The following is a 19,741-nucleotide window of genomic DNA, read 5'->3' on the forward strand; positions in this document are numbered from 1 at the left end:
TCCTGAGCTGGTCATCTGCTTACGGTCAGCCTGGAAGGCATGCAGTTTCCAACCTCTCCAGCCCAGGCTGTAGTTTTAGACCAAATTGACCTGGGATGTTCCACCTTATCCATTTCCATAGGGTGTGCATTTGGCCACTGGCCCAAAATGCCATGGGCTGTGGAATGTTGGGATATTGAAAAACAGCCTTTCAAAAATAAAAACCATTGCACCTATAATAAAATATACCCTTAGAATAGGTTTTCTGCTTATAATATCTTTCTACAGCATCTATTTTTAGCCTGATATGTTTATGATTCATTACAAATCTAAATATAGCTCACATGTGTTTCATGATTGAAAATTCCGAGAAATGGTATATCCTGGATCACTGATATGTTTCCTGTATGTTTTATCTACCTAAAGAGCATCCAAATATGTTTTTCCCTGAGATTCAGAATGTTTGTAATTTATTACAAATCTAAATATAGCTCAGATATGTTTTATGGTTCAAAAATCTCACCTCCTGGATCAGCATTGATGACTGATATGTTTTCCTGTATTCTGTGGATGTTTTTTTTTGCCTGGAGAGCATCCAAATATGTTTTTTCTTGGGATCCAGAATGTTGGACAGATCTAAATATATATATGTTTTATGATTGAATATTCTTAGAAATGGTACATCCTGGATCAGCATTGTTGACTGGTATATTTTCCTGTATTCTGTGTATGTTTTTACATGTCATAATCCTTCTAAAAAAGCTGCATTTCACCAAAATATTCCAATTGTAATGATTCTCATTTTTCTCCATCAAAACTTGTGTTACAGCTACTCAAAGCAACCAAGTAATGTAGAAATGTATTTCCGATTTTTTCAAAAAATTTCCGCCTTGATCAGAGGTGTGGAGATGATGGATGCGCAAGTCATGTTCCGGATGACCTTTTGTTCTTTGATCCTTCTAGGTAACAAACAACCATCAACAAAGGTGATTTCTGAGAGCGGATCCATGAAAGTGCGCTTTGAGGGTGTCATTCAAGTTATTTACTTCATATTTCTTCAATTGCACTTGGTTTCTATCATATAGTATGTATTTTGTATTTCAAACCAGCAGCTTTTCGGATGGATGGCTCAGGCTGCAGCTGGATGACATTGCCAAAGGCGTTGCCACATAAGTACAAATAGTTGGCCCAGATCTTCTATAGGCATGGTTATTCATGCTCTACACTTGTATTCAATGAAAAATATACATTCAAGTACTCTAAAAGTAGAACAGAATCCAATTTTTCATGTTTTACATTCACGGCGCCCTCGCAAGTGGATGGATGCAACATAGTGAAGTTGGATGACGCGTTTGAAGCTGTAGACAAACAGATGCAAAGTTCTCAAAAAAACATCGGAAAAACAACTGAAATTGAGCCAGGAGAGGAAGGGAACACTACACTGACATTGGTAATATATTAGTATGTTGGATTTACAACATTGGACTTGCTCTCTTATCAGAAGTTGAATAAAAATTGTAGTAAAAGAGCATCTCTGTCTGTAAATGTCAAAAACATATCATTCCAGCAACTTGTAAACTAATACATGCCAGCTATAGCCTACCAGCATTAAGTGCATAAGTAAAGGAATATGAGGACAGGCAGTGTCAAATTTTGAGTGAAAGAACACACCTGAAAGTCTTGTTCCAACTTTTTTGATTTTTAGGAGGGTTTCAAAACATTGAACTGTGTTGGGAAATCTTGCTCTGCTTGCCTAATTTTAAGAAAATCTGATTTACCTCTTCTTAGCTAAAGGTGGGTGTTTATATAAAATTTGTGAGTACTGTATTCACTTTGATATTGAAGGTTTTGCTGTGAAAGCATTGAATAGAGTGTGTTTCTTCAGACTTTATCTATACTGTGTCCACTTAAACCATCCAATGACCATAAAACTCCATAGAGATCTTCAGAATGAAAAACTGAATGTATTCCCAAAGTTTTATGGAAATCAGAAGATTGTGGAGATACAGGTGGATGGGATAGATGCAGAGGGTCACAATAAAGCAATTGAAAGTGCCGGAATCTCAACTGTGAGATTGGAATTCTTATGACTTTTACTCCCCACTTGATGAATACATATTGCTACCTATCTTAAATGCCAATCCTATTCCTCAGATCCTCTAAATACATTTTTCTATATTTTTTTCTTCTCAATAACGAATGCAGGAGCGACTTATGCAGCTCTCCGTCAGCGCTCGGCATTTTCCGAGCGCTGTTGATGCGTGGTTGAGCATGCCACGTCGTTGCCAACTCTGCTTGTCTTCACACCTACACATCGATCAACATTGTCGTCTCATCCACTGCCACTCCATCAACCTCCTCCCTTAAATCCTCAAGTCATTGTCCACGACTGCCTCTCGACGTTTGCACAGGAATCAACCACCGGATGAAGAATTTGGGGATGCCATTCGCTAGATGCGAACTTTACGATGGTGAGCCAAATCTTACACGAGCCCCCTGTCGCACCTCATTGGTTTATCCATGATAACAGCACCACCACCAAACCTTTGACGTGTCATGCCGGCGTGCCATGTCGACTTTGAGGACGATCACGCCCATGCCGCTCCCCTCATCACCCTCCGTCATTGACACCAACCGCCCACCACCACCACAACCAACAAGCAACGGGTCGCGACTGCCGACCACTCACGGATGGCGATGAGCGCCCACTACCAACGAGCAACAACGGATCGCGACTGCCCTCCACCCACGGACACGGATGGCAATGAGCACCCACCGTCATCACCGCTACGCAGGCTTCTGGCGGCCCCTCTTCCCCCAGCACAAATCGACGTCGGACGCGCGTGGGGGTTGGCAATGCGAGAGTGGAGTGGTGGATACAACATGTACGTGAGATTCAAGTAACACTGGGATAGAAAGGTCAAAGCTCACTCCAGACTCCAGAGGCACCATCGTTGTTTGACGTTTGCTCCACCTACGTTACCACTACAAAGGGCGACGAGCGCCCATCACCAGTATCAACACATCAACAACCCAGGTGAGCTAAGCTACCCCCCCCTCCCATTCCTGAAGTCACACACACAACCCAGGAGCCACGTCGCCCACAGCGACGTGGCAATCAAATGATGAACAACAGCCGATTTGTTGTTTGTCGTCATTGGACCGACAACACGATGGCGGATGACCAACGTGATGGACAACACGACGACGACACGGGACGACGTCACCGGACAATGTCGATGTGACAACAACCCGCAAGACAGTTATGCGGCGACGACTCAGAATGACAACAACGCGACCACGACCCCGGACAATGACGACGCCACTACGTCCCGGGACGACAACCACACAGCGACAGTCCAGGCCGACATGCAACCACATCAAGAACGAGGCCACCCATGGACGGCGGTGAGCGCCCACCACCATCACCCCTCGAACGACAACAGGACGAGCACATGGCGACGATCCAGTACAACATGCAGTGAGCAGCAAGCTGGGATGGATGCGGGGGATGGTCTCTTCGCGTTGCAGAAGCTGAGCCCAGGTCAGTAAAAAGCCCTCTCCTCTCCGCTCCTTGCTTGACAATGACGATGACAGATGTTCATTGATGACAACGGAACCACAACTACGAGGGGCGAGGGACTAGCGCGAAGCAAAGGCCACAACAACGGACGACAGCCCAGGGCCACGGACAATGACGTATGACCACGACGCAAGGACCCCACACCACCAACTGTGACATGGACGACAACGACGATGAACGACGGTGACACACGGACAATGGTGACCACGATCAGATGGACCTCATATACATTAGTAGATACTTAATTAATGCCTGTACATCATGTGATAGAGTACGATGGGTAGACAATACCACTTTTGGCTGCATGGGAATCTCGGTGAGAGCGTGTTTGTACGTGTTTATCAGCAGTGGTGATTCATCAACGTCATCCAAATTGAACATGTTCAATCCATCCTCTGGCGACATATTGACATGGAGGAAAGTGTCAGAATCATTAGGAATATATTGTAAGATTTGTTTAAAATGTTTTCCCCTGCTTCATTCTGTGTGAAACATAGTCAGGAAGGTGAAACATGGTTGCACATCAGAGATACACGATTTATTGTTTGGTTCTGTTAGGATCAGAGATCAGAAAACCAGAATATGGAACAGGAAACCCAGAAAATGACAGAGTACAGTCAATATCACATATATATAGTGTATCAGTAAATATGTACCCATATAATATCAACAATACCTCTTCCCACCCACCCTACAGCAAGTTGTGCATTAACCCACATCCAGACCAAGTGGTCAAATGCACTCCCTATGGAAATGGATAAAGTGCATTCTTCCAGTTTATAAGGCATAGGGCTACAGCCAGGGGTGACCTCTCATCACTTCTCGTAAGTGCTGTTTACAAAATATCACACTTTAATCATTCACTTTGCTGCATATGAAAGCACTACTACAGTCGGCGACTCATGAGGCTGTGATGGATGTTGCTCGTCCTCGTGGTAACCGGGAAGAACAAGAATGGGGTATGTTCTTTGAGGTTCAGCATATCACATGTTCTTTCACTTAACTTGGCCTACAGCGACGCAGAGGTCTTAGGAGACCAAGTTCCGGGGCAGCACTGCAATCGGTCTCTGGGATCATATCAAACTCAGTTATAACTGACGAAGCGAACTCAGAGTGTACGCGAACTATTCCGCCATCGTCCAGTCCTCTGGCATGGGAAAATCACGAACAGTGGACGAGCTGGCAAAGACCTCCGTTGTAATTACCATGAATCTTCGTGGAACGAAAACAACTGGTACGTTTGGTCCTTGTTTGGGGGTATTGCATATTCATCTTTTCTTTTTGTTTAGGTTGTCCATGTGCAGACGACCAAGTCAGAGATTATTTAACGATGGTGGCATCCAAGAACGAAGCCTTCGATTGTGCTGACACTTTTTTCGAAGCGTTATTCCACCACACCTTTCAAACCCTTCAGCGGGGGTGTCAAGGCCTGGATTACAGCCAGGTCGCAAATGAATTTAGGAAGTGCATGTCTGAGGGTCAGATGATGAAATTGCACAACCAATATCACACAAAATTTTTTGATGAAGTGGTTCGCGAGGCATCTCGTATACGTATAAAAAGGGGTCGACAGGTATGTTGCAGCTGAGTCACGACTCTGCGTCACTTTTCTTGACCAAACTTTGGCTAGCCCCAGACAACATCTGCAGAGCCCCCACTGATGACTGAGACGTCGTCCCTCTCCCAACCTTCTACTCCTGCCAACCAAGCTCTAAAGTTGCTCACTGATTTTTTGGGCATGCTACCAGAAGGAAAGCGGGAAAAGGAGGCTCCTGTACTAATTCTCGCCTTTGACAAAGCACACATCATTGCAGAATGGAAGAAGAGTTCTGATGGTGAACAGTGGTCTGTCTTTCACCAAGTGCAACAGCTTCTCCGATCATTTCGCCACCTTCCAATATTCTCATTGTTTTTGTCAACAACTGGGAAAATCTCTCAGTTTACATCAGCGGCTGAGGAGGATCCTTCAAAACGAATCATCAACGGTGATTTGGTTCCTGGTCAGCCACTCACAGACCTGGGATTTGACCCCTTCGCTCACAAAATCAGCTTGAATGGTGACTGGGATCTCAAGAAATTGACCCACGATGAACATATCTGCTCCATGGGTCGGCCCCTGTATGTATCCCTCTTATCTCTAGAACAATTGTTACTTATGAAACTATGATAGATTTGCGACCTGATGGCGAGAGGGTTCAGAGGATGTCAGGCATGAAATCCTCATTTTTGCTGCTGCAAAACTGATGGCAGAAGAATTTGTCAAAGAATTCTCTGATGATCAGAGTTTGGCATGCCTGTCTCAACGGTTTCCGATTGAGTTCAACTCAACGAACTACCTCCACCAATCAAAAGAGATGTTGCAGGTGGAAGGGCACATGCGAGTGTGCCTCAAAATTGATGGAGCATTCCATATGATGACGACAGCATCTTCCTCTGAACCGATATTGTCGGAGGCGGCATACTTTCTCATGACGCAAGATCATTCATTCAATGCAGCACAGGCACTGAAGTCTGTGATGGAAGGCTTTGCAATTTCGAAAGGAGATCGCGGGGAGTTTCTGTGGAACACTGCTATACGCTGGTGTCACTAGGGCAGTGGGACGGCTGTTGGAGTGTCTAGCGGACAACGCGGACAGAGGTGTATTGACCCTCGGAGTAGGTCGTTCGATCTAATCGATCTCAAGCTAGGAGCCGTGGAACGTGACAGTTCACAGTACCCGTGCTCCGATCTCCACGGACCGTCCCGTTGGAGAATGCTTAGATCGAGTAGGTCTCGTTGACTCCTTCTCTTACGTATCGCCTAGAGTTCGAGTAGGAGCCGTTAGTAGGGCTTCGAGTCGAGCTTCGTGAGCGATAGTATGGTGAAAGAGATTATTCGCCTCATGTACTACATGAGGTGTAAAATACAACGTAATGACGTAAGCGTAACGTGATCAAATGAAGTAAAGTATGGTAACAGACTGGTAGTGGCGCGACGTAGGGGAGCGGAAAGGATATAGAGTATGGGTAGTGAGTACTCACGAGACTAGCATGCTACAAAGCCCCCCCACTTTCCGGTTCCCGCTTAGTCCACTCGTCTTTCAGGGAAAGTGATGTTGTCCAGCGGTTCCTTGTGCCAAGTAGGCTTCAATCCTGCTTTTGAAATGCCTTCCATTACATCCCGGAAATCCGTCGCTGAGGGCAAGTAGGATGGGCGCCGTTGGCCCCGTTCATTGTTCCTTATCCAGCACTTCCACTTTTCTCGAGTTCGGAGCTTAGCCTTCCCTCTTGCGATGTCGTCGGCCAATCGACGGTAGATGTGGTCGAGTGCCGCATTCCATTCACCTGTCCACAGATCGAAGTTACCATTAAACATGTCAGCTGGAGGGAATAGCCATCGTCCCGAGCAGCCGTTCGAGCCAGAGCAATAGCCTAGCAGCAGATCCTTTTCTTGTTCTGAGACGATGTCGTGTGAAAGATAGGAAGCGTCCTCGGATGCGGAGTCGTAAAAGCCTCGGTTGTGGACGGTGATTTGAATAGAGGGCCCCGACATGAATTCTTCGACGAGCCGAGTCCCTGACCAGCGTCGTGCTATCCAGCTCAGCTGACCTCCTTCTGCAATGAAGGCACACGCATGAGGCCGGCGTAGGACGTCATTCATCCGGGCGAGGTACGTTGCACAGTATGTGGCTGCGTTGTCGGCTGGGAGGAGTGGAGGCTCTTGAAAGCCCACATTGTAGATGAATGATGCTGAGCTTCGGTCGAGGTTGTCAACGATGATCGGGCGGAATCGTCTCACTGAGTCGGGTGGTAAGGATAGATGGAATCGTATGCCGTGTTCGATAGCAATTGTCAGGAGCCTTTTCACTGTGCCCACGGAATCCCAACAATTAGCCCAATAACGGAGTCGTGCTTCACTTTCTTCGTCTGGGATGAAAAGGTACGCGGCTTCCAGAAATTCCGGGTTCCATGCAAAATGGGGAGCGAACCATGTACTCGTTGTGTAGGTTATTTTCGCTGATTCGTCCCTTAGCAATCTCTGGAACATGATTTCGGGTCGCTCGTGAGATGAGTGGATGGGGTCCGAGATACGAGTGGGCGATTGCGACCGTCGGAAAGGCGTCGAACCAATGCCTTGAGATGCTCGCCGATCCGCAGTTCCCTGACGAGCGTTCGTCAATAGGTTTTCGTTATGACGGATCCATGCTGCTGGGCTGTTGATGGCCCGGGGGTGATACAAGGTGTCTGGCACCTCCAAGATGCGAGCAGTCATGAGGTCATCGTCCGACATGGCGCTCTGAGTATTCGGGGTGTCGCTTCGTGGGGTGTCGTCGGATAAGCGATCTTGTAAAGATGGTCTACCGCCGCTAAGCGCGCCTCCCATCCGTTCTAAGAGAGAGAGCGAGGAGCCAGGTGAGCGGTTTCTAACGACTCGAAGGCCCGTGTCGTCGTCATACTGGACACCAGGCTTTGGTGCGTAGCCGAACTTGTATAGTTCTCTGAGTATTCCTGCTGGTTCCTCCCCTGGTAAACTCGTCTTGTACTGGCAACGCAGGTATTCATCCCGGGGTTCCCTCTTCCTCCATCTCCAGAAGACAACAACTTTGTGTTCGTATTCTTCGTTGTCGTCGAACACGCCGTAGTAATAAAGCTTTGCTAAAGATTCCGTTGATTCCTCGCTTCGATTGATGGGTCTGCGCTTCCATCCTACGAAGTCGATGATGAACGCCGGATAAGATGACAGGATAGATGGGTCGACGGCGGCTCGATATGTGAAGACCTGCTGAAAATAGTGATCCAATTTGACCGCTTCCCTTGCGATCTTGTTAAGGTCGTCCTCTTCGAGGTCTCGGTGGAGGTCTAAAGTTGTACCTTGTCGAACGGCCCAGTACGTGAGATTGAGAGCTGGGTTTAATCGGCTGAAGCGTTGGTCTGCTCTAACGTCGAAGTCCCAAAGGTAAAAGAAGGGGATCTTGTGTTGCAAGTATAGGGGAATATTGATGACGGGCCAGTCGCGCTCGAGGTCGCAGATGACACCCCGCTTCCCCTTAGTCGTTGCCAAGAGCTTGCTGATAATCTCCACCGCCGTGTCGTTGAGCTGTGACTCCCAATCTGCTCTGATTGCTGTCCACCAGGACATGAACGCGAGGGCTTGTAGAATCGAACGCTTTGCTTTCGCCGCGTTGATCTGCACAAGCTTTCTGGTGCTGTAGACTTTGGCTAGGCGCTCGGCTGGATATTGGAGGGGAGCTTTTGCCTGAGGGGGGAAGCATTGATCGAACTCTACGATGCTGCGAACGCAAGCTTGCGTGCGGATGAGATCCCCGCTGCAAACTAAACGTTGTTCTTCTGCCATGGACCAACCCTCCAATCTCTCTTCGACTGGGACCGCCGTCTCCAGCTGATCGTACCAAGGGCGCTCGTTCAGAAGGAATGCGGTTGGCGTCCAGGGGGCCCATTGTTCGTCACTCCTGTACCAGTCAGGGTTTCTGACGGTGTCGATTGGTAGGATTTGGCCGGATTCGGAGAAGTCGTCTACGCTCCATCCGGGGTCAGGTAGGTTCCTGAAGACTATGGCGGCGTCTGGGATTAAGGCCGTATCTGAATCGAGTCCTATCCAAATGGCGTCTCGGTCAGCTCTAACAGTCGCAACGCCGATTGGATTGAGATGATGAATTACCGAATCCATAACGTTAAATCGAGCAGGACAGTCCTCTGCACGACTCGTCGTTTACCCAGATTTCACTCGTGGACAGTCCCTACGAATGAAGACGTGGGGTAGGATGGGCAGAAAGATAGGGTAGAAAGGACAAGGCGGTGTTTTGTTCGTACACGTGTCCCTGATGGATGAGATAGATAAGTCCGAAGAGCGACTGACATGTGCTCCGACTATTTCGTCTGATTGTCTAAAAAAAATTTGAGTAAGAACGAAAGAAGATTGAAAATGAAGGAACAGAATAAAAGTGAAGGAGATCGTGAAGTCGTTAGGGGGGTATAATTTCGTGATTGCGGATTACGTCTAGAGATTGTGTTTAGCGCGGTACTCCTTCAATAGAATTGGGGAGTTCTTCAGATCAGAGGCAGTGCTCCATGTGTCGAATTGCGGGCCGTAGTTCGCCCATTGTACCAAGTACTTCAGAGTGGCCTTCTTCCCTATTCTTCGATGACCCACAATTTTTTCGACTTCGAATTCCTCTGATTCCAAACGTCGCGTAAACGATTCGGGTAATGTTGTCCGGTCGAGGTGAGTTTTATCTTCTGTGTATTTCTTGAGGTGTTGAATGTTAATAACGGGTGAGCCAGGATAGTTATCTCCCATCCTGAGTCTGTAGACGTTAGGGTTGATTTTCTGGAGTATCTCGAAGGGACCGATCCAGCGCGCGATGAGTTTGGCTCCTTCGCCCTTTGACTCTATCCATTCTAGAGAATGGGGATTAACTAAGACTTTATCTCCTGCCGAGAACTCTAGCGTCTTTCGACCTTTATTATGGCTTCGAGCTTGATGGTGCTGAGCGTGCGCTATCGCTTGCCTGGCGCTCTCCCTAAGCATTTGTAGCTGAGCCAGCCATTCTTCAGAATTCGACCGCTTGACGCTTTCTTTCGTTGTGTCTTTGGGTAGTAGGAAATCCATTGGAGTGCGGGGTTCGAATCCGAACATTAAGAAGTTGGGGGTCGTCCCAGTCGAACTATGTACGCTGGCGTTGTACGCCCATTCCAATAGAGGCAGCCATAAAGCCCAGGACTCCTTGTTATTGGCGACGAATGCCCTCAGCATCACTTCCAAAAAGCGGTTTACTATTTCTGTTTGGCCATCGTGCTGTGGGTGGTGAGAGGACGATAGTGACATTTTAGTGCATAAGAATTTTGCCACTCCTTTCCAAAAGTCTGAAGTCCATCTAGGATCTCTGTCGCATATGACGCTTTCCGGGACTCCAAAGCGACAAATGATCTTCTTAACGAACAAGGCCCCAAATTCCTCCGCGTCCAATCCAGTCGTAGTTGGCGTAAAAGTGCCGTGTTTAGTCAGTCGGTCTACTGTGACGTGGATCGCATTGTAGCCTTCCGACCAGGGAAGGTTCACTATAAAGTCCATCGCTACCGACTGATAGGGTCTGCTGGGAATTGGATTGGGAATGAGGTATCCATACTTGTTGAAGTTCGGCGTCTTAATTTTCTGACATACGTCGCAGGTTTGGACGAATTTGACCAGGTCGGCTTTCATTCTTTTCCAGTAGAATCTCCCGCTCAACTTCTGCCACAGCTTTTCTGGGCCTTGATGAGCTCCTTCGAACGCCTGTTCGTGAGCCTCCTCAAGAATCAGCCTCCTTTGATCTAAAGGTACGCATAACCTCGGCTGATAATCGGCGTCTCTGAAGAACATTAATCCATCGTCGTTCCTGAAGAAGCGGTGACCAGGTACCCATTCATCAACTCTGGTTTTAGGATCGTTCCAGATTTTTACGAAGTGTGGGTCTTTTGCATAGCCTTTCACCCAGTCCCGGAGCATCTTCTCCTCCAAGTGCACTAGCAGATTTGGGGGCGGATTCGTCGCGTTCCAGTATTCGCTAGTCAGTTCCCCCGCCACGTCGGTAAGATTAGTGACGGGAGTTGGTCTAACTAGCTCGGCAGCTCCTTTCTGGGGTGAGGCTTCCTTCTTGCGTTTTGAACTTCGAGTGCTGATATGGCCTTCCTTGCATTCTTCCAGACAATCGGTTATGCTGTAGGCCATGAATGCCGCTTTGCCCATGGATGGGTTCGCTGAAAAGTCTATGTGAATTGGGTTCAACTCCAACGAAACCGCGTCCTCTTTGACTGGAGAGTCCTGTGGTGGAGGAGCGCGGTACAATCGCGATAGCGGATCTACGTTGGAATGCTTCCTACCTGGTCGATGGACGATGGATAAATGAGGAGCGTATGCCGAAAATACTGTTCCCCATGCGGCTAACCTCCGATTTGAATTTTCATAGGTCTTCGCCCACTGGAGGGCTGCGTGGTCGGTGATCAGCGTAACTTTTTCACCTTCAATAAAAGGTTGAAATTTAACAAGTCCCTCCTTAGCACCCAGAGCCTCTCGCTCGGTCGTTGAGTAGCGCGTTTCTGCTGATTTAAATGTACGAGACCAGTAGGCGATCACTCGCTCAATGTAGACGACTGTATCTTCGAAGGAATCCGACCAATCCTCTGCTACGATGCTATCGTCGATGGAGGATGGTAGATGGACAACCAGTTTGGGGGGTTTCTTCCCGCTTTCGTGAGCCCTTTTCAGCTGATCGTACAGTCGCGTCCCCTGTAAGTCTTTTATTTTAATAGGTTGCACCTGCTGTAGGGCGCAGCCCAGCGCTTCGTCTGAGGCATCCGTGTACAGGCGATACGGCAAACCTTCAGCGGGATGCCCTAGTACCGGGGCTTCCTGAAGGGCGCTCTTGATAGAATTAAATGCATTCTCACATTCGGCAGTCCAATTCCACTTGGCTCCCTTCCGCAATAGCTGGAACAGAGGGTAACAACGATCTGCGTAGTAAGGGATAAAAGCTGAAAAATAGACGGCCATGCCCAAGAACGTTTGTAGCTGCGATAGTTTTGTAGGGCGGCTCAATTCCAGGATAGCCCGAACTTTTTCGTTGTGGGTAGATAGTCCCAAACGCGAAACTTTGTGCCCTAACAATAAGATGGACGAATAGAATAAATGACACTTGACTGGGGATAGAGTAATGCCTGCTTTTTCTATAGCCCCTAGGACTTGATCCAGATGATCGATATGGTCTTCGTAAGTCTTGGAATAAATGACTATGTCATCTATGTATACCAGACAGAAAATCCATAAGTACGGGGCTAAAATACCCTGCATGACTCGTTGAAAAATTGAGGGCCCGTTTCTTAATCCGAAAGGCATTCGTTTAAACTGAAAGAGTCCTCGGTGCGTTCTGAAGGCCGTTTTTTCGACGTCGTCTTCATCCATCTCCAACTGTGTAAAACCGGAGAGTGCATCCAAGGAAGATAGAACTTGTGCTCCGGAAAGAGAAGATAAAATCTCAGATTGACGGGGGATGGGGAATTCGTCTGGGATCGTTGCTGTATTTAATTTTCTATAGTCGACGCAAAACCGTGGTTTGCCGTTCCGGTAGGCTATGACCACGGGGGCACTCCACGGACTCTTTGATGGTTCTATCACATCTTGTTCGAACCATTTGTCTAATTGTTCGTTTATAACCGCCCTCTTAGCTGGTGACGCCCCATACATTGGGACGGCGATTGGCACTTGTCCGTCGACTGTCCTAATATGGACTTTACTCGGGTGATGGCCTAAGCGCCCATCGAACCCAAATGCTTTCTTCCGTTTCTCTAGCATCTCCCAGGCTCGTTCTTGCAAATGCTCCGGCAAAGACCCTACGTCCAAGAACTCTCGCATCCTCAAAGAAGGATACTCCGTTGTGTCTGGGAGCTCAGCTGTTTTCGGACCGTACGCTTCTGGTTCTTCTTCTTCGCTGACTTCCTTTTCTAGGCTGGGCTCTGCCTGCTCTGACGGTTTCTCAGACTCCTCTGACGTCGACGAGGTCTGGTTCGAGTCGCTCGAAGAAACCGCTATAATTGTCACCAAAGCCTCGGCCATCTTTACAAGCTTGTCAAGACCCTGTGAAGTCTGAGGAGCATCGAAGTATTCTTGTGGATCTGTCAAGTATCCCACCACGTCTCCTTTTCTGATCACTTTTGGGTGAGGCGATGGGTTAGAGACTGGAATCCAGGGATTCGACGCGGAAATAAGCACGTTAGGTACGACAAAAGTCGAATCGTCGGCAGCAGCTAACAAGTTCTTTTCGACCAGCCATTCCTTATCCTCTTCAAAGTGACCATCTACTCTAATTCGGCGGCACTCGTCCGGGCGAAGGCGATAGTCTTCAGCTGCTCTGACCGTCCTTTTTTCAATGCCAAAACTCTTAATTTTCCTCGCCTTCCTTGCCTTGTTCCGCTTATGGAGTCTGGCTTTAATGAAACTTGCCGTCGTGCAGGTGCTTTGACGCATTCTCCCGAAGTCCTTCGTCCTACTGACTCCTCGAGCTGGGACCGAATAGGGAACTCCCACAAAATTGACCACGGAGCGGAAATCAACCTTATGGGCAACTATAAGTTCATAGTTAACGTGGTAGTCTTCTCCCAACAGGATGGGAACCGTCATGTTCGGGACTACGTAGGCTTCTGCTTCCGTCTCCAAGAGAATGCCATCTGAGGACACGAAAAAGATCGGTATTCGAACGTAACCCTGAAGCGTAGCGTCTTTGTCAGTAAGCTGCCACAAGTTCATCTTCAATCCATTCTGACAGGGTGGCCGATCTTGTAGACTTTCGAGGTATTCCTGCGAAATCAAGGTGACGTCTGCACATGAGTCCAACCTGATGTCGATCGGTTTGTTTCTAGTGGATCCCACCCATCCTTGGACAGCTACTACGGATACCCCCACTGCAGACGCGCCGGCCGGGGCGAAACGTTTCTTTTTCAGACGGACTCTGATATCCGGAATGGGAGGTCCTGGCCACTCAGAAGACTCTGTGGGAGGGATCTCTTCCGTCTCTTTCGTCTCATTTTCAGGTCGTGCAGAGGGAGACCTAAAATTCGGTTCAACTCTTTCCTCTTCACTGTTCGTTCGGGAGACGAGGGTTTCTTTCACTTGCTTCACTTCCTCCATCAAAAACTCTGAGGATTTCGGTTTAGCTAAGTAGGCTAGCCAATCCTCATCCTCAACTTCTTCCATGGTGGTGCGAGTCTTTCTTACCTGACTCCCCTTCCTGGACTTACTCACTCCTTCCGCAGTTGCCTGTGAAAGAAACGATGCCGACCTAAAATCCTGCTGAGTGAGGGAATCTTCCAATAATGGTTGGTTGACGATCTCTCCAGCTAATCTTTCATTGAGCAAGATGGAATACACGGTCACGTAGGTCTTCTCAGACTCGTTTGGCGCCCAAAACTCAGCCATATTTGCTGACCGCTTCGCTTTTTCGAGGTATGTATTCCAGTCGGGACATTCCTTATCCCAGTGATTTGCGCTTCCACAGCACTTACAGGGTGACGGGGGTAACCTACCCATTTTGGTAGTGACGTGGTCATTTTTCGCGTAGGGGTACCCTCCTACTGGTGGAGGACGTTGGCGTTGCTTCAGGACCTGGTACGCTTCGCGTAGGATGTGCTGATTAGTAGAAGGATCTGAGGATTGATTGGCAGGGAGGTTTTCCGGTGCGGAAGGAGATACTGTCTCATCGACAGGCTCTATGCTAGGGTTTGCGTTAGAATTCTCCACTAGATTAGCGCGGCGTTGATAAGTAGAGGGACCCTGATAGGTAGAGGGACTTTGATAAGTAGAGGAGCCCCCGCCCTTGTCTTTATCCGGAATGAGGCCCATTTGCTTAAGCTGACTGACAATGTTATCAATCGAGGGGGCTTGACCCCCTTTCGAAACACGGAACGCCTCCAAGAGTGCCTCTTCGTGTTCTGTAACCCATGAATAGAGTTCGCTCGAGTCTTTTATACTACTTATAAGAAGGATGGGCCCCCAGCTTATGGGGGCTTTCCTCATGATGTAGAAGACTTCAAGTGGTCCTCCGCTGATGGACAGAAGCATGCGCGTATAGACTATGCGTCTGACGATGAATTCCGATGGAGTCTCTCTCTCATGATTCCTCTCTCGGAAATGCTGTGAATTATAATAATTGTTCATCCTAAGTTGCCAGCGGTGACCTAAGTATCCATCCTTGATGCCTTTGAGAAACTTGAGGTAGTGCGAACGCATGTAGGTCTGATAGTTCAACGGTAGCGTAATAAACCATGATTTAACTGGTGACTTGTCCTTCAATCGAAACCATAACCAGTACCCTAATGCTTCGGGGATCCAACCGCCTAGATGGGCTAACTGTTGAACCTCCCAGAAGTAATCGATGGCCGTCCAATGATTGCCGTCCCATTCGGGCAATTGTTCGACCTTCAATTCCGTCTTGATAGAGGCTGGTATGTTTCCGTACGGAGCTGGTGGGGCCACTTGGTTTTCGGCAGACGGAGGTCCTCCTCCGCCTCCTCCTCCTGGGTCGCCACTCCCTCCTCCAGGGCGGTAGGGTCCTCCGGGATTCGGGTTTGGATTTGAGTTATCGCGTGGTGATCCGCGTGGAGGAAATGGATTTCCTCCGTTCCCTCCACCTCCCCTACCTCCGCTACCCCCTCCTGGGGGATCATCGTCTGGTGGAGATCCTCCCTTGAATGATGGGAAGCTATTGGGGGGGGTTTGGCCTGGTCTAGCGTGTGGATTTCTTTCCGATGGAGCATCCTTCGAAGACATCAAGGCCAAGCGTGGTTGGTTAGCTTGTTTGACGTTGTCGGCGAAGGGAGTTACGGAGGGCGTGGCGAGTCCTACTGTAACATCGGGCAATGGCGCTACCCCTGGTGTAGAAAAGTAGGCTGATTGGTCTGGACTGTTCGAAACGTCGAAGAATCTGACTCCTCCCTTGAACGGGGTTTGGAAGCCGAAAGACGGTTCGAGCCCTTCGTTGTCGTCTCTTCCCTGTTCCATGCTCGAGGATTTCTCGTCCCAAGGAGACGCCTCACCCCATTCAACCTTCTTTTTACCCTCCTTAATTGATTGACGCGAGGAATCAGGTTCGAATGGAGCGCTGGATGGTATCGGTAGCGGTAAAGCTTGTGAGTGAGGTTGCAGTTCCGGTTGTAGAGGTAGCGTGGGGTGTATCACGTCCCAGCTATGGCCTTGATGAACAGCCGCCTGTGCCGCAGAGCTAAGATGGCCTTGATGATGCGGTATCTTCTGCAGCAGGTACCTCATTCGGCTGTCTACGTCGTCAAGCCTGTCGAAGTCGTCGTATAGATCTGGCAAGGTTGAGGTCGGTGATAACGGGGTGTCCTCATCCCGATATTGAGCCTCGTACTTGCTGACGGTCTGTTGAGCCGTCAAAAGACGCTTGAGGAGTATTGAGTACGCTACTTCCAATTGGGATCGGCTTTCACAACCTTGTAGCGCGGTGGTCATCGTATCTTGCGGGTCGACTCGAAACACGTTGCTGCGTTCATCTATCAAGTTCGCCATTCTATCGAGGAAGGTTTGTAGCTCGGTCACTGCTCGGAGGAGTCGTCGTAATCGAGGTTCTCCGACAGCGACTAGCGTGTAAGGATCAGGATGGTCCTTTTTGAGGATGATATCGCTCGGTTTCAAGTTGGGTTGTTGCAAGATCCAAGAGACCTCCGCCGCGGTGGAGAAGTTGTTTCCTTGCTCGCGGTTGTATTCAATAATAAGGCTATACATCGGAGAGAGGGCATATCCCCTCTCCATTCCTCGACGGATGGCCGACATATCCTCAGTGGAGTCCATGTTGTCAGGTAAAGGAGCGTTAGAGCTCGGTTGAGGCAAATCGTTTTGGTTTGGCGCCGAGGGGGAAGGATTGCTGGAGGCCGCATTGATTGTTGACATCTTCGGCGTAGGGGAACGAGACGAGAATTTCGGTCTTGGGATCAAGGACGATTGGTGTGGGGGCTGCTCTCGCGTTAGAGGGGTCGTTTTGGTTTTAATCGATGAGGAAGACGGAGCTTCGGAAGTGGGGACTCTCCTCCACAGCGAATCAGATGGGCCAGATGCAGGTGCAGGGGTTGCGGTGGTGGAAGTCGAGTCGGCTTTACTAGAGATCCTAGAAGCTCCAAAAGGCGTCGAGGAGAAAGCGGGTCTACCCCCCCTACCGACCACAGGGGGAGTCGGTTTCGTAGGACGGTAGTTCGACAGTGTGTCGGCTTTTTAGATCTTTCGAATAGACGCGGTTGTATGAGGAATTGACGAGGTTGGTTTGTCGGCTAGATGAATCAACCGATTCCCACAGTGTCCACCTTTGTGGAACACTGCTATACGCTGGTGTCACTAGGGCAGTGGGACGGCTGTTGGAGTGTCTAGCGGACAACGCGGACAGAGGTGTATTGACCCTCGGAGTAGGTCGTTCGATCTAATCGATCTCAAGCTAGGAGCCGTGGAACGTGACAGTTCACAGTACCCGTGCTCCGATCTCCACGGACCGTCCCGTTGGAGAATGCTTAGATCGAGTAGGTCTCGTTGACTCCTTCTCTTACGTATCGCCTAGAGTTCGAGTAGGAGCCGTTAGTAGGGCTTCGAGTCGAGCTTCATGAGCGATAGTATGGTGAAAGAGATTATTCGCCTCATGTACTACATGAGGTGTAAAATACAACGTAATGACGTAAGCGTAACGTGATCAAATGAAGTAAAGTATGGTAACAGACTGGTAGTGGCGTGACGTAGGGGAGCGGAAAGGATATAGAGTATGGGTAGTGAGTACTCACGAGACTAGCATGCTACAGTTTCTCACTCTTTTGCTGTTGACTCTTGCATGAGATGCAGCAGTCGGCCCCCCCAACGTTTATGGCCAGCCAGAGAAAAAAGACCGCTTCTTCAGCCTGGCTGATTTCCTGTGTGCCCAACTATTCAATCAGTCTCAAGAATCCACTCAAGCACTCCACAAGCTTGCAAGCGATTTTCCTGAAGCAAAGATTTATTTTAGTCACTTTGTGAAAGTTCACGAACACAAGGCTATTGACCTCACCTCCCTCCTATTATTGAAAGGTCGAGGGGCAGGAGTTCTTTGTGCTAACAACCAAAAGGGTGTTGACATCATCAATGTCTTCCTGGACGAGGGTACCAGTAAGGAGGGTACAAAGAAGGCAGGTACCAATAAGGAGGGTACAAGGAAGGCAGGTACCAGTAAGGAGGGTACAAGGAAGGTGGGTACCAGTAAGGAGGGTACAAGGAAGGCGGGCACAGGTACGAGGAAGGAGGGTATGAAATTGGAGAGAGAGAATGCAGGACTAATTCTCACTCAAGTCAAAAACGACTTGGCATACACCGACATACCACAGCTAGTGTTTAAAGGTTCAGTCCATAGGACTGCAAAAAACCGGTGGACTGAACTGAACCGGACCATGGTCCGGTCTTTTTTTCGGTTGCAGTTGCCCCAATTTGGGAGGTCTTTACCATCCCCCATGAGTTCCGGCGGAATCCGGTGGATTCCAAGCGGAATGTCGGAATTCCATGGAATTCCGATGGAAACTAGTTGGCTGGAGCCTCAGCCATTCTGGTTTCCAATTCCACAGAAATTCCAATGGAATCCGACGGAATCCGGTGGAAATGGTCGGAATCCGGGAGCCTCCCGGAACAGTTTCCATTGGAATCCATTGGAATTCCAACCAGATTCCATGGAATTCCAATGGAAAGTATATTCCAGTCAAATTCCAACAGATTCCGGGAGATTCCAATGGATTCCAATATTTGTTGCTGGTATTATAATATATAAAAAAAGAAGTGCATGCACAAGGATTGACTCTAGCCTCGGGAAATGTCACGTGAAGTCCAAGCAGCAATATTTCCACTATACCATACGGCCGTTAAAATTCTATAAACATTTATTCTATACAAGCCACCCTCACGCCCACCTTCCTAAACGAGTCACGGCGTTTGCCGGCGTCACCATCAGCATCTCCGTTTTGCTGTCAACCACAACCATAACCACAACCACCACCACCGTCACCGCGACCAGCGCGGTCACCTCGCATCACGCCCACGCCAGCGGACAACGACGACGACGACGACGACGATGGACGACGACACGACGACACGACGACGACGACGGACGACGACACGTCAGCGACGACGAGGCCGGCCACACGACGACGGACGACGACACGTCAACGCACGACGAGGACGACGACACGTCAACGCACGACGACGACGGATGACACGTCAACGCACGACGACGACGGACGACGACGACGCGTCACGTCAACACACGACGACGACGCACGACACGTCAGCGACGACGACGACGACGACACGTCAACGGACGACGACGACGACGACGACACATCAACGGACGACGACGACGACGACACGTCAGCGACGACGAGACGGCCGCACGTCAACGGACGACGACGAGCCCCCTTCCTTTTCCCTCCCCCCTTCCTATTCCCTCCTCCTTCCTATTCCCTCCCCTTTCCTATTCCCTCCCCCCTTCCTATTCCCTCCTCCTTCCTATTCCCTCCCCTTTCCTATTCCCTCCCCTTTCCTATTCCCTCCCCTTTCCTATTCCCTCCCCTTTCCTATTCCCTCCCCTTTCCTATTCCCTCCCCTTTCCTATTCCCTCCCCTTTCCTATTCCCT

At 49.0% G+C, this 19,741-nt stretch overlaps 3 protein-coding genes across 3 annotated transcripts; 1 reads left to right on the top strand and 2 right to left on the bottom strand.

Moving 5' to 3' along the window:
* Nucleotides 1–2,676: 2,676 nt before the first annotated feature.
* Nucleotides 2,677–5,745, top strand: LACBIDRAFT_326238 (uncharacterized protein; the record flags this gene model as incomplete). The annotated part of the gene is made up of 11 exons (XM_001879762.1): nt 2,677–2,864; nt 2,973–3,016; nt 3,116–3,387; nt 3,577–3,678; nt 3,833–3,892; nt 4,339–4,386; nt 4,455–4,521; nt 4,677–4,796; nt 4,852–5,135; nt 5,193–5,680; nt 5,733–5,745. 11 exons carry the CDS (start codon nt 2,677–2,679, stop codon nt 5,743–5,745), a joined length of 1,686 nt encoding a protein of 561 aa, XP_001879797.1.
* An 881-nt stretch (nt 5,746–6,626) lies between these two features.
* On the bottom strand, nt 6,627–9,230 carry LACBIDRAFT_319060 (uncharacterized protein; the record flags this gene model as incomplete). The annotated part of the gene is made up of 1 exon (XM_001880011.1): nt 6,627–9,230. One exon carries the CDS (start codon nt 9,228–9,230, stop codon nt 6,627–6,629), a length of 2,604 nt encoding a protein of 867 aa, XP_001880046.1.
* A 3,397-nt stretch (nt 9,231–12,627) lies between these two features.
* On the bottom strand, nt 12,628–17,000 carry LACBIDRAFT_326241 (uncharacterized protein; the record flags this gene model as incomplete). The annotated part of the gene is made up of 2 exons (XM_001880012.1): nt 12,628–12,706; nt 12,781–17,000. 2 exons carry the CDS (start codon nt 16,998–17,000, stop codon nt 12,628–12,630), a joined length of 4,299 nt encoding a protein of 1,432 aa, XP_001880047.1.
* Between the last annotated feature and the right edge of the window lie 2,741 nt (nt 17,001–19,741).

This window comes from Laccaria bicolor, genomic scaffold (assembly GCF_000143565.1).
Source record: "Laccaria bicolor S238N-H82 LACBIscaffold_9 genomic scaffold, whole genome shotgun sequence".
NCBI lineage: Eukaryota > Fungi > Basidiomycota > Agaricomycetes > Agaricales > Hydnangiaceae > Laccaria > Laccaria bicolor.